Here is a 17,295-nt window from a genome sequence, read left to right as displayed (position 1 = left end):
TCCCCTCTCCAATCAACGTTTTGATCAAAGTCTGCTGTTCCTCAGAGAAATGTCTGGAACGACCCATTCAATGAGTATTTCAGTGTGAAATGCACTATAACCAGCATGCACAACATTTGCTTCCTTCCTTCTTTAAATATGGGCCATAATTGACACCTGTTTCTTCACAGAATCAATCACCTCACTAATTGAACACAACACTGCTATTATTTTGAACATGCCGCTTTCAATAACATATTCAATTACACAGAATGAGCAGCATGCATGTCACGACTATCTGTTGGTTTTCCAAGACTCTACAACACTTACAGAAAAATTATTTGCCATGTAGAAATAACACTTTTACCAATAAATATGATTTATGAGTTTAGTGATGCTGGACTGCAATTATTTTGAACACAACTGTATGTATAAAGGCTACACGCTATTGTAGGCCCAGTTCACTGTGCAACTTTATATTATACAATATATGTAGTAGGGGGGTGACAGCACCATCTCTCTTTCAGTTAAGGAGTCCTTGGCTTAAAAAACGGTGAGTCGATAACTACTAATAACATGCCAGTCAACAAGGTGTATCATATCTAAACATAATCTAGGGATGTATAAGAATGAACAAAATCCCAACTAGAAATTGCCCATCAAGATGGTAGTAGTATGTTCAATTATGGTTCTGGGTCCATGGACTAGTGATTTTAGCACTCGACTGGTTTAGCAGTGATGACACCTCTATAAGACGGAGAGAAAGACATGACTAGAAAACCAGACGAACAGACAAACCAATCTTTATTCAGCGAGTGATGCACGGCTCTGTTTACGTTAATGAGGTGCGCTAAAGTGCTCTGGGCAGTCTATCAAATGCTCCCTGTAGGAGTATTAGTATTCATCAGCATTTGTCAACTCTGATAACAAATAAATAAATAAAAAAGCAGAGATACACACTCCCAGAAACACACAAAGTTTCCCAAATTGTCTTTCCAGGTATTATTCCCTGAGCTCTCAGGACGGCACTGATGTGCATGCGCCTGTGAGTTAAGCTGATTACTTTTTATGGAGCAAAAACTAGGTATACACAATCCTGAGCCATCATTATGGAACAATATTTTTGAAAGATGTAGACCAAAATAACCAAGCAGTTGGAAGGAGGGCGGCTGAAAGACTTTCCCAGGCAACTAAATGCCAGAGTATACCCAGTCAACAACAAACCTAGACCTACTATTAGTTCCTTGGGTTAACTGCTTTTACTATGGTGTTTCTAATATTTGTGAAGAAGGCGGACAATATGATCTGCTGACAACACAGCGAGTGAAGGAGAGGGAGGGCCCTGATGAGGGAGAGAGGTTTTGATGTGTTGTCCTTGTTACAAAGACAACGTGTGTGGAATTAATAGTTAAATAATATTTGATTATATTAAATAATATTTGATTTGAAAGTTATCGTTTGTTAAATCATGTAAGAATCTGTACATTTTTGGCAAGAATTCATTTAAATTGCTTTTGTTGGTTCACTTCCTGTATTTGGTTCGAAAGGCATTCTCACTAAAAAGAGACCCAAAGTTCTTCACCACAACTTCAGCAACTTCAGGTGACACTTCAAGGACTCTCATTTTTTATGCTGTCTCTAAAAATAAAAGTAAGCCAACAGATCTGTGCGTTTTCTTCACAAAATAAAGGGCAGAAAAATAATGGTTAGGCTAAGAGTGGGTGATTCGTTGGGGGCCTTAGACTCCACAAACGGTGTATGTTTCATTACACCGTAAAAGATCTCTTTAAAAGTTTTACACACAGTTAAATGTTACACAAAAAAAGCTATGGTAGACATGACTGAAGCCTCCAGTGAGTGGAAGGGCTTCTGAAAGCGTTAATCCCACTCCTGACAAAGCTGAACATTGCTGCTGACTAAAGCACCTTACAAGCAGGAGCGCAGTGTCCCGCTGGCAGGGACAATGGAGTTACTAAGCAGGGGTGGACTTCACATAACAGCCACTCAATGAAAACAAAAACCCTGGCTTTGTCTGTTGAGACTCTCTTGGCCTCGCCAGAAAATCTAATAACCGATGTTCGCAGCATCTCCTCGGCCTCATCCAAGGCTGCGGCGTCCTTATTACAATAGATCTGCCTCAATTGATTTGTCTTTAGAAGCTTCAGGGGAAAAAAGGCCCCATTGATTTTCTCGTTCATAGGGAGGGCGTGCGAGAAGTTCGAGTTTGTGGTAAAGTGGATGGCAAGACAGCTGGGAGGCTCGTGTATGCATTAGAGGCTGCAGGGGAAAGGACACACAGGTGTGTATGTGGCATGTTGGTTTGAGTGGGTGTGCTTTGTGCCAGGGCTTCTATTGGAAATAAACAGGGCCATTTGTCTGGTACTGGAGCAGCTCACCTGTCGTTATAACTCAAGTGCCAGAAGGGTGTCGGCCTGGTCATCTATCAATCACACGTCAGGATGCCACAACAGAACAAGATACCGCCAACAACGGTGGAGATATGGTACGACGCCGCAGGGACACGTTTTGTCATTTTTAAAGTGAACAACAAAACACAGAAAACACACATTGCCTCAGTTGGGAATTTAACTTGTAGAATGTGCCTTGAATTTATAAGCGGATGAAGAAATGCTAAGCTTCATTTTAATACATTTCCTGAACTCTTTATCTCCAAAATAACCAACCTGTTCTTACTACCAACTTGTCAAATATGATAGGCTAGGTCAGTGGCCCCCAGGATGTGTCAAATTTAACACAGGAATTGAAATTCCGTTTGTTTGTTTATGTTTAATTCCATTATAACTGTGTCTTACTGTTCAAAATACATTTTGGAGCTATTCCTCCCTCTGGCCGTGGTTGTGCTTGTTAATTTCAGATACAAGACTTGCAGATAGAGTGAAAAATTAGCTTACAGTGAGTAACAATGTAATCAGAGCAAGAAAGATCCAGTAATGACATGGTTGTCACAGGGTTAACTTACTTAACTAATGGCACACACGCAAGTGAAGTATTATTCATACGTATTTTAACCCAACCCACAACCAAGTAGACGTCCATCTGTGACCAGTTGGGAGTGAGAATGTGTTACATATATCATAATAACATAACTACTGAGATAAGCTTTGACTGAGTGAGTGACTTGACATTGGACACAACAGTCCTGAGCAATAATAGCTAAACAGATAACTACAACTAGTTTGTTGAATACTAAAATCCAAATTACTTGTCAAATTAAAATCATCCATTAAGTCCCAAAAACAAACTGTATTTCCCACAATGCAACTCAACGGAAACAAACAGCTGCCCTGCTAAAAAATGCCCTCATCTTCTCTCCATGTGCCAGGGTTTATAGCACAGGATTTCTCAAGCCTAACTTAAGATAACCCTGAAGACATCATCTGAGTCATATTTTGCGGCTTTCATTTGTAAAATTGTTGGATTGCCCCTTTAATTAGACAGAAAACAACCTTAAAATACACATTTCTCAAGATAAAAATGTGTGTTTTCCAAAAGCTAAATATACTGTATATAATACAGTAACATTCACCAATGTATACAATCTAATTAAATTGACATTTATATGTTCCAGTTGCCTGTGCATTCCCCTGCACTGGTCTTAAGCAAACATTTGTGCCAAATAAAACATTAATCATTCCATTTCCACCAAGAACACCTTTATACAAATATATTCAAGAAGAGGTGACATATTTAACCAGTGTAAAGAAAGAAGGCTTAATGGGTTGACTGCAGAATGCAGAAAAGAAATATATAGATATACATATATATACATACATACACAAAGTCCAGGATGAAAGTCAATGCAAAGTGCAACGACTCGGGATGGGGGGGTTACATTTTGTCAGCTGTTTTGGTTATAGACAGGGATGTCATGCAATAAGGGCCCTCAGTTTGTGCTTGATTGTTTATTCTTTATACTCTCTGGCAGAGCATGACATGAATGCTGAATCTTTAGTTAAGTAAGCAGAAGCAGGTACCGTAACATAAAGGTGGATTCAAAAAATGTGTTACGGTCCATCCATAAGCAATCTTCTCTGTTTCTAAATGTCAACTTAATCAATGCAGCCAGGCGTAAAAGCCATTTAGCAATATCACAGCTTGTCTTTCCTGAACTTCTGTTTTTCTTTTTTCTTTTTTCAGGTACACATAAACACACCAAGTATCGGCTTGTGACTATTTACTATTGGGGAGCCGGGAGCAAAAGGTGAATATGGCATTACTTTACTACTTTATGGCAAAAGCAAATTATGACTGTGCGATGTACTCTACATAATAAATTACAGTAAATAAGGGCCGCACAGAATCTGCGGACACAGATTTTTCATTCTGCATCACCACTGAACACTGAATTACAATCAGCAGCACACACACAAAGATCTTTCCACTCAATACATTGTAAAAGGGAACCATCCGTATATTAAAGCACCAGGCCAAGCATGACTGCCCATCACTGACATCATCTGCCAGCAGGGAAAAAGTCATGGGTCATGGGGAAAAGGTTCAGGTTTAGCAGTTAAGAGATTTTAAAACTTTATTTTTATTTTTTTAAACACTTCTGCTTTCCACCTTTTTCATACCTGTGTCTCAGCATGAGTCTTGTTTTCTGAAATCCTCCTGAAGCTAGAAAATTATCTGACTTGGAGTCAGTACAGCCACTAAAATGAAAATGTGTATTTTTAACTTTATTCAGCACGCAGGGATTTAGTTACGGGAAAACTGTCTCTACCTGTCAGTCAAAAACTAAATGTTTGCAATGCATGGTTTGTTGTCGCTTGTTTTCTCCATCTGTCTCCTTCCCCTGACCCCACCCACTTAGTCACCCACCCATTTTCCATTGACTGTGTCTCGCATCTCCATCTCTCATATCTGGGGCTCTGTTCTTGTTAACGCCGAGGAGTGCACGGGGGTTTTGTTTGAAGACGAGGCAGGGCTGGTGAAGAATGAGGGAGGTGGTGGCAATTTATCAACACTTGAGTGGCGCGTGGCGGCGTTCTGGCAGAGGGAAGCAAAGCCGCACAGAACACAACACTGAGGGGTTTTCTTTGTTAGGCCGGGCGTGATGAAATGGATGCGGTTTTCCCTCCACTGCCTCAGACAGACAACTGGGAGGATGGATGAAGAGGGAAAGAGAGAGGGGAGGGGGGAGGGAAGACTCTTTCCTCTATCTGCCGGCTTCCCCATCAAGTGTCTGCTTTTCTCCCTCAACATCACCCCCCTCTCTTCTACCCCTGCTCCCACTCTCATCCCAGGAAGTCAGACTTTAAGGCTTCACTCTGCAATTATGCAACACACCTTTCCCCTTTCCCTCTCTTCTCCTTCATACGTAAATTTGTATCTCTGTTGGTGTGGAAACAAATGACAGAATATCGATAGATGGGATGAAAGTTCAGTCTGGATCTGGAGAAGGTGTATGACCAGGTCCCCCAGGAGATACTGTGGGAGGTGCTGAGTGAGTATGGGTTTGAGGGGGTCCCTTCTCAGGACCATTCAATCGCTGTATGACCAAAGCGAGAGTTTTGTTCGGGTTTTCTGCAGAAAGTCACACTCGTTTCAAGGGAGGGTTGGCCTCCGCCAGGGCCGCGCTTTTTCACCAATCCTGTTTGTAATATTTATGGACAGGATATCAAGGCGTAGTTGGGGTGGGGAGGGGTTGCAGTTTGGTGGGCTGGCGATCTCATCACTGCTTTTTGCAGATGATGTGGTCCTGATGGCATCGTCAGCTTGTGACCTACAGCACTCACTGGATTGGTTCCACAGTGTGAAGCGGCTGGGATGAGGATCAGCACCTTTAAATCTGAGGCCATGGTTCTCAGCAGGAAACCGATGGAGTGCTTTCTTCAGGTAGGGAATGAGTCTTTACCCCAAGTGAAGGAGTTTAAATACCTTGGGGTCTTGTTTGCGATTGAGGGGACAATGGAGCAGGAGACTGTTCAGAGAATCGGAGCAGCGGGTGTGGTATTACATTCCATTTATTGCACTGTTGTGACGATAAGAGAGCTGAGGCAGAAGGCACTCGATCTACCGGTCAGTTTTTGTTCCTACCCTCACCTATGGTCATGAAGGCTGGGTCATGACCAAAAGAAGAAGATCCAGGGTACAAGCAGCTGAAATGGGTTTCCCCAGGAGGTGGGCTGGAGTCTCGCTTAGAGATAGGGTTAGAAGCTCAGTCATCCGTAGGAAGCTCGGAGTAGAGCTGCTGCTGCTTCACGTCGAAAGGAGCCAGTTGAGGTGGTTCGGGTATCTGGTAAGGATGCCTCCTGGAGACTTCCCTAAGGAGGTCTTCCAGGCACGTCCACCTGGGAGGAGGCCTCGGGGAAGACCCAGGACTAGGTGGAGGGATTATATCTCCACCCTGGCCTGGGAACGCCTCGGGATCCCCCAGTCGTAGCTGGTTAATGTGGCTCGGTAAAGGGATGTTTGGGGTCCCCTGCTGGAGCTGCTGCCCCTGCTACCTTATATAGAATAAGCGGAGATGGATGGATGAATGGCATGAAAATCTTTTCGAAAATAGTCGAACTGTCTCTCTCGCTCCCGCCCAGCCTTTAACTTTCAATCCATCTCTGGATTTTTATCTCCCTCCCTATTATCTGTGCTCTCAACCCCCTAACTCTGCAGTACACGCACACACTCTAAACAGTTCTGTCAATCAACCAAGTGTTTAATGGTCTAATCATTTCAGCTGTACATAGGCCTGTATATTGTTGGATAGTTTACTCATAATAAAATATTTTATTTATAAAATGGATGTGTTTTGTGAGCAAAAATTGTAATTTCTTAAATAACTAGCAATTAAAGCTGTCAGATTAATGTGGTGGAGTAAAAAGTGCAATATTTCCCTCTGAAAAGTATCATCCCAGGGACTAAATCTTTAAGGGTTTGCTCCGCAATTGAGCAACACACACCTTTTTCTCCTTTCCTTTATTCTCTTTTCTATGTAAATTGGTATCTATGTTGGCGTGGAAACTGAAGACAGAATGCTAATACAGCCTTTAACTTTCAAACCATCTCTTGATTTATCTTCTGATTTATCTTCTGCCCTATTATCTGTCCCCTTAACCCACACACCCACATTGACCTTTTATCCCCTTCCATCTCCCGATCCCCCACTTCATTGCATGAATACACAGATACACTTAGATACTGTACACACCCATACATATTGTTACTGTACTACAGAATGTCTGCCTGCAGCTGCCTCAGGCACACTGTGAAGCTTTGTCCTTTGGGAGGAATGCATGAAGGGAAAGACCCATCAAGACAACGGAGGGTCAAGTGGTAAAAATCTGCAAAAACAGATCGAAAACATGGATACCAAAGATATAGGACAGAAAAAAAAAAAACTCTAGGCTAAAATATGTCCTTCGCTAGTTCAAAATTATTGATGACTCCATCTGGTAATGTCTCAACAAAAAGCAGAATGTGCCAATGATTTCATCTTACAGCCAGATAAGGGAGGATTCACACAGAAACGGTAAGAAAGAACTGAATATATACAAAGCACAAACACATGAAGCTGAGCCAGTGGAACTGGAACAGACAAGGGAACAATAAGTGGGGAAGGCACAACAAGGACAAATACAAAAAGGGAACAAGACAACAACAGCGGAAACACTCTGGGTACATTTTCAAGCGGAGAGAAATGGCTTCATTGGAACTCCAGCTTTGAGCTCAACATCATATTAAACATGGCGCTTATATGTTTATGCACAACGAAACAAGAGAGAATGAGAGAGGAGAAAACTGTGGAGGGAACAGCACAGCCAACAAAAACCTTGGCACCTAAACTATGTGATAAAATGCATTACACAAGGAAAGGGCTAATCTAACTACAAGCTGGGCTGCTTGGCTGCAGTGTTGTACTCAGCTAATGCAGCATACAACTGGTTGATTGGATATTGCCAGAATAAATGGACTCTCCATGAATTCACTTTTTTAATTGAAAAAATCTTGTTGTACAACAAACATTTAAAAGAGGCTATTAGTCATAGCCGCATTAGTCAGCGGTTTTGGCCACAACAAGCTTACACACACACACACACACACACACACACACACACACACACACACACACACACACACACACACACACACAGAGTTTGACACAGTATGGCCTGTGGGTTTACATTGAGTAACCCTGTTCACATTACATGTAGTCATTTAATCCACTGTTTTTTAAAGATTAATTTTTGGGCATTTTTCGGCCTTTATTTTGACAGGACAGATGAAGACATGAAATGGGAGCGAGAGGGGCATGACATGCAGCAAAGGGCAGGTCATAGTCGAACCCGGGCCCGCTGCGTTGAGGAGTAAACCACTATATATAGGCGCCCGCTCTACCAACTGAGCTATCTGGGCACCCATTTGATCCACTGTTGATATAAAAATATTGATTAGTTTTGTTTAAAAGGATTAAGCTGGTTTGATACATCTTCACCATGTAATGTATAATACATTTTGTCATTGTGTGTCCCTCTTACATTAGAAGCATGTAAGAAATTCATCTTTTAATGGCCTGTTTGAAAAGAGGGAATGATAACAGCAAGCAGCATCAACATTCATACCTCACAAGGTTAAGACAGACTTGAACAATTGCGAACCTATCCTGTCAGCCTTCACATTAACTTTTGCCCACTGTGTATGTGTGTGAGGGAAAGAATGAGAGTGGAGAACAGAGAGAAGGCAAGAGACAGATAGAGAGAGAAAAAAAAGATCATTAAAGCTTTGTGCCCCTGAGTCACCTGAACATGTTTTATTTACTGTCCCCTAGAAGCAGAGTTGGCATCCGAACTGTTTGCTCCACAGTCTGGGCCGAGCACCTGACACACACAACCAGAGGCTACAGCCCTGCAGGACACACACACACACACACACACACACACACACACGCACGCACGCACGCACACGCAAACTTTGAAATGCTGAGTTCACTTATATTTACTATTTAACAATATCTGATTAACTCAAACCTTAAAGCAGGACTATGTGCACTTTAAAACAAAATAAAACATTCTCTTACAAATGAAAAGTTAATCAGCTGCTAATTTCTATACACTCAGGGGTATTGCTGTCATTGCCTTATGTGGTCTGGTGTGACTCCTAGCATATGGTGGATAATGTTACATTTAGATTTTGTAACTAACTCTGCTGAGTCAGTTCTCCGACTTGATGACTCTTCGTTACTTGTGCTACTGTTAAATGGCATTTACATTTAAGCATTAACTATTTTCCAATTGGCTTTACTAACCAAACTGGTTGCAAAAGTTGCTGCTGTTCAAAGTGAAGTTGTAAAAGTTACATAGAATCACGTTAACATAACCCTTGCCTCGCTTTGCCAGACCTTCTTTCACAGCGCTGTGGAGGACTGTCTGACTAGTCCACAAAGCATTCCGTAATGGGAGAAAAACATGCTCTGGTTATTATCATATCAAACCAATCACAACTGTCTTGGTGGTGCTAAGACCAGACCGAGCGACTGTTTCTCTGCAAAAAAGCCTCAGAAAGGAACTTGTTTTGGTGAAACATTTTTACTAAAGTTGTTTTAGTTGTGTGAGAGAAAAGTGAGATTAGACAGATAGTCTAGCTAGCTGTCTGGATTTACCCTGCAGAGATCTGAGGAGCAGGTAACCATAGTCCTCAGAAATAAACCACAGTTTAAAATGACAACACAGATATCCGGCCTAATTTTCTTTAGCAACAGACCAATCCCGGAAGTGGAACGTCGTGGATATAGACTTAACATAACTCTGGTTAGCAAATCAAACCAATAAATATAATGCAGAATGAAGGGGACTACAGTGCCCAGCAGTACCCACGGGAGTAGCCCCCCCGCACACACACACTTTTTGGGCTTTCAAATTATGCACACAAAGTAACAGTTATCGTGTGGAAAACATTTTTGCTGAATAACTTGAGCAAAATTGATAAATGGATGTCAAAGATAACACAACCCCCCCCCCAAAAAAAGCCAAAATATAATTCAAGCGGGTTTGTCCAAAAAGCAAAACTGCATGAAAGGATAGAAATAACTTATTTGTATGCATTTGTTTTTCAAACTAGGCACATCAGTTATATTTTATTCTTGACTGAACAAGCCATCCGAAGAACAACACGACGTGACCTATGAGAAAAACATGTGCGCACACCTTTATCCACAGTGGCACAATGGGTTAATAAATCAGCCTCAGTGACAAACATGGAAGTTAAGAAAGAACAGGCGGGGAAGGTTTTAGTCCTCCAGTTAATACGAGCTGAATAGCAGCTCTAGCAACAACCTGTGTCCTTGTAGCACTATTACTTTTTAATGAGAGTGTCTGCTCCCAACAGAGCTCATCGCTCCAACCTTAGGCCCACTGCCTCTACAACGTTTTCCATGACATTTTAAAAATGTTTTGGAAAAGGCCAGTATTAGTTTGAACAACAGCATGAAGGAGATTGAAACTGAGGACTCTCCTGATGGCTTACCGATAGTTTGGGACTGCATGTGATGGTATTGAATGCATGGTATTGAAATCTGCCTCACACATACTATAAGCAATAAATAACTAAAGTTACTGTTTTGGGAAAATCAGCTCTGTGCCTATATGTCCTGTGGTTGGGAGAAATACACACATTACTACATTTGGAGAGACTGAGATACTAAAACAAAGATAGAGGGGACACAAGGCTGACACATAGACTCACACCTAGACTAGCAGGTAACTTTTAGAAAAATAACTTTTTGTCATATTTGATCAAACTGTCAATATATTCTGACAGTATGACATGAATCAGATAACCTGTGAACACGTTCCTCTGCCTCCTCTTGGTGCTCCTAATGGCATAAAGAAAAAAAAAATCAGAGCAGAGGAGTCTTTAACATAGTGTTAATGACTGCTTGGGAACTTAGTTCAAAAATAGGCAGCGCTGATCAAATATGAATATAATAATAATAATAATAATAATAATATGTCAAGACTCTTATACTACCTTGCCTATTTCTCTCCTTTAATTGTTGTCAGAAACATTTTAGTTACTGTTTAGTTGTGAAATGGATGCTGGGACGGTAGGCAGGAGGGTGGTGCTGGGCTTTGGTTGGACTTGGTCACAAACCTTGTCATTTTACAGCCAAACCCAAAAATAGGTTTCTGAAAACATTTGAGGGGAAAAATAGGCAATGCAGTAACAGAATCTTGATGATCAGTGCTGCGTAGTTTGACAGTTTGATCACAATTCACGAGCAGTAATTGACACTGTTAGAGACTCCTCTGCTCTTATTCTTCATTATTAGGAGCACCAGGAGGAGGCAGAGGATAGTTACTTTTTTCCATGTTATATATTTTCTGCAAATATGTTATATTTACCAACTGTTGCTTTAACCCAACCTGTTTTTTAACCATATTACAAATAATTGGTATAATTAGAATAATTCCACTGATTAACTACTGTGTACTTTATAGTGTAACTTAAAACAGTACAACACCAAAGTACCAGTATTTGAGTGTTGAAAAAAATACTTGATGGCCTCTGTGAACATGACTGAAATGAGTTTGTCCAAAATCTAATTTGTAGCTGTTGTTTTTGCTGTGTGTAAATGGACGAATCCTTTTATGGAGACAGCAAAAGAGCAGGGTAGAAGTGAACAGGTAGAAGCTACCTGCCATGTTGAAAATTGACCGGTTGAAGTACTGTTTTCTATAGTTAAGTAAAATCACATGGCCATTCAGCAATAACAGCAATTAATAGCAGAAGGGGAAGTTAAATCCCGAAACAAGCAGTATGTCACTCAAAACCACAGAGAAGTTTGTGTCCTCTTTCCTTGATTCCTTTCTTTTCTCTCCTACATACACATTGATTCTTTCACATTCTTGCTCTTCCCCTGCACCCCTGTTGTTTCCCCCCTGTTCAGATCTCTTCATCTCCACTCCTGCTGCTCTGTCTTTCATGTCTCTCTCTCTCTCCTCTCTCTTTGACACAGACAGAAACTATTTCTCTTCTTCTGCCACCCAGGGACACAACTCACTGTCGGCTGTTGAGCCTCTCGCTCCCAGAGACTACCTGCAGGTGAACGCTGGAATAAGTTCAGCAGCCCTGTACTTTACAGCAAAGACTGATTCTATCAGAAAGATATAGTAAACTGTGTGCCCACGTGTCCAATGACAATTGGATGCAACATTGCACACATAGAGGGCACATGAGGAAGATCCAAGGTGAGAGACAAAAATGTTTTGTTTTTAGAAAAGCTTTTTGCACACCTCTTTTGTCAGGCAGGTGCATAGGATGTGACCAAAAGTAGCAGATCAGTAGCTTAGAAAGAGTCCCGCACACTGACCATTACGCAATCATTTATTCAATAAAGAACATTTCAAATTGGGGGCTAACAATAAAGAAATTCAAACTGAATTACTGAGAAACTGTTCATTTTAAAGCAACAATGTAATTTTACCAGTGTATTATCACACTTTTGAATGGACTGTGTCCTCTCTGATTAAGTGTTAAAAAAAATATGACATTTTATTGATTACGAGCCACAACTGGTCTGATTACCAATTGTTTAATGTTTTTTATGTTTTCTGTGATAGGCTTTGCTCTTTTGGATGCTAAAATGCCACAGAAGGGAATTTGAAGACATTTCCTACTTGTGGTTGTGTAAATGATGAGGTCCGCCATGACGTCTGAGTTTAACTTTATCATTGTATTATAAGTTTAGCAACACCTACAAAAACCAGTGTGCCAAATGAAAGTTTAAAAAAAAGAAAGAAATACTGACATACAGACACACACACACACACACACACACACACACACAGTCTGCTAGGGTGTACAATACATTCTTTACTCTGTTGTGATTGGTCAATCAAATTCAAAAGATGCTGCGCAGGCTGTGCTTACTCAGGCAGCACCCATGAAAAACTGGGCTGGCCTTCTCAATCAGTGACATGACTAATTAAGACATTTTTCATGTGGGTGAGGCGTTTCAGGTAGTTTAGAAACAGTGCTGTTTGAAACACACCCAAAGTGTGTGTTTGTGTGCCTGCAGCCTGTTAAATGAGCGAAGGAAGGAAGGGTAAAGCAGGGTTAAGGCCTATACAAACCCACTCCAACCTTGCCTACTCAGCACAAAGCCTCTCTCCCTGTCTCAGTCTCTTTGTAGAGAGGCTGATCAAAGAGCAGAGCGCGCTGGGAGGATTCACCACGTCAGGGAGCTTCAATGTGGATGAACACGGACATCCCATTATGTTATGTACACTGAGGGATATGAGAGTGCAGAGCACACACCCTTGTGAGCTGCCTTGCGTGTAAGTAACTGTGAACAAACTGTGAGTGGGAGTTGCTGCACTTCAGTTCTGAATTCTGTGCACGTTTGAAAAATACTTGGCATTGGAGGGTGAGAGCAAACGATAATTGAGTTTTCAATGCATCTGAGCGTGCAAACGGTCCACGGCTTTGATCGGTAATGAGGAAGGTAGGGCAGAACTGACCAGCGCTGCCTGTTATTTCAGATAAAAATCAAAGGATCAAAGACTTTTTCTCTCCTCATTGCTGCATCTCTCTCTCTCTCTGCTTGTGTGTCTCTATTAAACCACAGGCATCCTTGGCTCACCTATGACCTGTTTACACCCCTTCAAAGATGCACTTGAGAACTTCTCAAAGGCTCTTAAACTCTTAAACTTTACCCTCTGCTGCAACAGGATTGTGTACCACAGTAGCGTAGCCAGAAATATTAATTAAGTGGGCCTGTGGGATGTTATGTGTGCAAGAGCCAAAGATATCTGTAGATCAACCATAACTGTCTTTTTAGTATTATTTTAAGATCCCATTAAAACATTATTTAGAGTGTTTGCCTACTATACATTGTACCGATAGCAGGCTACTGGTTTTGTTTGTTGTTTAGCAAGTTTCAAGAAAAAAGGTGGCAAAGGCAAGCTGCAGCATTTTTTCATCATTTAATGCAACGATCTCCCTAATAATATCACAAGTGCTGTAAAAAACAATGTCAAACCTGGAGTAGTGGGGACTGCAATGGTCTACTCATTGAACATCTGCAACATTATATGCAACTACATCCCATCAGATTTGCTAATGGCTAGGATAATCACATCTATCCATCAAGATAGTATAAGTGTATTACATTCGTAATCTCCCAGCCAAGACAACAATAAGCTGCAGTTCGGTAAAGAACATTTAAAGGCAGGGTTAGTAACTACTGTATTTCCAATATATACTTTTTATAAATATTTTTTGAAATGGTCTTTACACCCAACAGCAAGAAATAACTAGGTAATAACTAGGTATGGGCTCTGAAAAAGGAGTGAAAAAGAGACGGAGCTCCGAGGAGATGTTACATTTAGATCTTGCTAGCTTTTCGACATTACCAACCCTGCCTTTATAGAGTTAAAGACATAGGCTACTTGCTGAATTAAATCCAGCTCTGTGTCATGTTAGTGTGGGCAGTGTGTGTAGATCAACAGTTTGATGAACAAAGTTTGGCTTCCCTCCCTGACACCAGTGCACGAGTTGTCCATGGAGCACTAAAATGACACAGAGCTGATCCAACATTGGCAAAGTATACCTTCATATTCAGAGTGACCCACACAAATGGGCTGACCAAGATACATTTTTTAGTATTCCAATAGTAATCCAAAGTATTTAGAGTATGTTAGTTACCTTGAACAAGCTAATGTTAGGAATTTTGAATTTGATAAAGTATTACGTGTATTTTTTGGCATAACATGAATTCTTCACTGAGATCTTTAGCCCAGAAGCACAGTATATCTATTTTCTATCTTGACCTTTGAACACCAAAATCTAATCGGTTAATCTTTGAGTCCAAGTGGATGGTTGTGTCAAATTCAAAATGCATTCTCACCAGGGCGTCCAGTTATTCACAACAACGGGATAGACAGATTGACCGATTGACCGATGGACGTACGGACAAATGACCCCGAAAAACATAATGCCTTCAACCACTGAACTGTCACCGTCACGGAGGCATAAACATAATTTTCTCAGATCGATTATGACCTGTGCTATGTAGACTACAGTGTTTGTGATGTATGGTTTGATTTAAACTATTCTCTTGTTTTATCTTTCCTCTGTCTCTACTTTGCTTTAGCTAAGAAGACAGAGAGAAGAAAGACAAATTTCTGGCAAATTCAGAAACAATCTTCAGTTTTCTGAAGACACCGGAAGGTTTATCCTCCTCTACAATAAATGTACCTAATTTAAACAGTAAATTAGATGAGAATGCATTGGGTTTCTATTAAAAAAGTTGGCTTTACTTTAGGATTTGGGGAAATTCCTTGATGAGTCACTTGCTGTGTCTTTTAAGCCTATTTTAAGCCTGTGTAAATCACTCCTCTATCACCATGTGCCAAAGTACCACACAGCCTAAAAGTTATTATTTGTGTGTGTTTGTGTGTGTGTGTGTGTATTTGTGAGTGTGTTGATCGGAGTGTGAGAACTCACAGGTCTATGATGTATGTATGGTGTTTTTTGTCACTTACCTCATTCCTTGTTTCATGTATCAGAAGCTGGAAAGTGTGTGCGAAGGTATTCTCTGGAGCGACAGTCGGCCTGTGGAAGAGGAGAGGTAGGACGAGGGAAAGAGAAAAAAAGCAAGCAAAAAAGACAACACATTTTACTTTCCTTACACACTTAACACGTTCTTCTGAAGTTTCAAATTAAAAGTTACTTGATACTGACTTCAAACAGAACAAACCACGCTCTTCTGTTTGCAGCCAAAGATGACAAACAACATAAATTACTGTGTGAGACAGTTTTTTGTACAAATATTTCTGAGGCAGCATTAGGACGTTACGGTGTCTGAACTCTGGGCCCAACATAAGAAAACTTCTTTTTGTTTAGGGAACAGGCCTAAGTGAGAATTTAGGGTTATTAAAGGGGGTCCCCATGGCTCCATATTAGGACCTTTCTTTCTTATATTTACAGCTGCTGCGGATGTTTAGCCCAGACATCCATTGAGGGGACTGATCTTTTTATTTTCAAACAATGTAATTATAGTTAATTCAACCATATTCAACTTCACTCAACATCTGTGTTTTGTAACCATCACATAGTCCGACACTTTACATGCACACTAGCCCCTGATTTCATATTTAAAATGCTATATAGACCATAATCAATCTGGTTATTTATATCCCTTTACCATTCTAGCATTATCTAGGTTTCATATGTGCAGGAGTGTCTTTTTATTCCTCCACATCCCAGTCTCTGTCATTTCTGTCTTGAAGTTATTGTCAAAGTCTGACTTTAATTTTAAAATATCCTGATGACATTTCTATACAAACCATACAGCTTTACGAGGCCATTCAGCCTGAATTTATTACTGTAGCAATTGGGATGTTTGTCCCATAGCATTTTCTATCATAGCTTTTGAGAATGTCAATCTTTTGTTACAGTAAGGTTTGCACGGGATTTCAACAGTCTTTAACTTAAGCATTAATAAAATACAAAACTTTTCAACCAACAGCAGCAGTTGAACAATATAGTCTAGTTAACCTGCAACATGTCAATGCAAAAGATGCAATTTCTCATTTATAGTGCCTTTAGTCTGTACTGTCGCCAAAGGCTCGTTTCTTATACTTCGGCCGTACTTAGACAAGCCTGACAAAAATGAATGAATAATGATCATTTTTTTTGTGACATGTTTATCTTTAAATATTATGGGACCTTGTTATTTTAACTTGGTATCCCTTGGATTGTTGTGTTTTGTAGATAAATAATATAAGACAATAAATAAATAAATTAAGTCAAATCTCTGAAAACTGGAGGAAGGAAACACTGTTAAGGTTTGTTGTCATAATGGCAAAAGCTAGAAAAAAATAAAGTCAAGTTTAATTTTTTCTGGCAAATTTGTGCTGTTTTCTTCCTTACAGCATTTAACAGAAGTGACACACACACACACAAACTTTTGATCAATGCTTTGTTTCAGTGAAGCTGTTTATGAATTCATAAACCTGGTCTCCTCTGATCAAACTGCTCTAAGGTCACGCTGGCAAAGACCTAAGAAAGCGAAGCCACTATGTCAGATAAACCAAAGAAAAATCAACACACTAGAGATTGACCGATTAATCGTCTGGCCGATTTATCGGGCCAATATTCGCGTTTCTACGTGTATCACACTGGCCGATTAGCTGTTAGAAACACTGGTCATAGGATTAAGTAATGCCGATGTTGTTCTGTGGGAGTTTTATTCAGCGCCACCTGACTGAGGTTTGGACGTACACACACCAGACTCTCTCCCTCTCTCCCTACTTGGAGCTGGGCGGAGTTGCTATCGCAGTGATATCAGAGAGCAGC

General features: G+C 40.6%; 2 protein-coding genes across 3 annotated transcripts in view; one reads left to right on the top strand and one right to left on the bottom strand.

The window, feature by feature from the left end:
* The window catches only part of LOC117956335 (endonuclease V-like), a 72,983-nt gene that overhangs the window by 16,953 nt on the left and 38,735 nt on the right, over positions 1-17,295 (bottom strand). For both annotated transcript variants that reach the window (XM_034891339.1, XM_034891348.1), the window contains one exon: positions 15,480-15,549. In XM_034891339.1, the coding sequence (XP_034747230.1) occupies positions 15,493-15,549 (57 nt within the window). In that variant the 3' untranslated portion in view covers positions 15,480-15,492. The remainder of the gene's footprint in view (positions 1-15,479; positions 15,550-17,295) is intronic.
* LOC117956277 (excitatory amino acid transporter 3-like) overlaps positions 1-17,295 on the top strand; it is a 381,877-nt gene that overhangs the window by 327,395 nt on the left and 37,187 nt on the right. The window lies entirely within an intron of this gene.

This window comes from Etheostoma cragini, chromosome 2 (assembly GCF_013103735.1).
Source record: "Etheostoma cragini isolate CJK2018 chromosome 2, CSU_Ecrag_1.0, whole genome shotgun sequence".
Lineage (NCBI taxonomy): Eukaryota > Metazoa > Chordata > Actinopteri > Perciformes > Percidae > Etheostoma > Etheostoma cragini.
The sequence above is the reverse complement of the archived record's forward strand: the minus strand, read 5'-3'. Positions and strand labels throughout refer to the sequence as shown.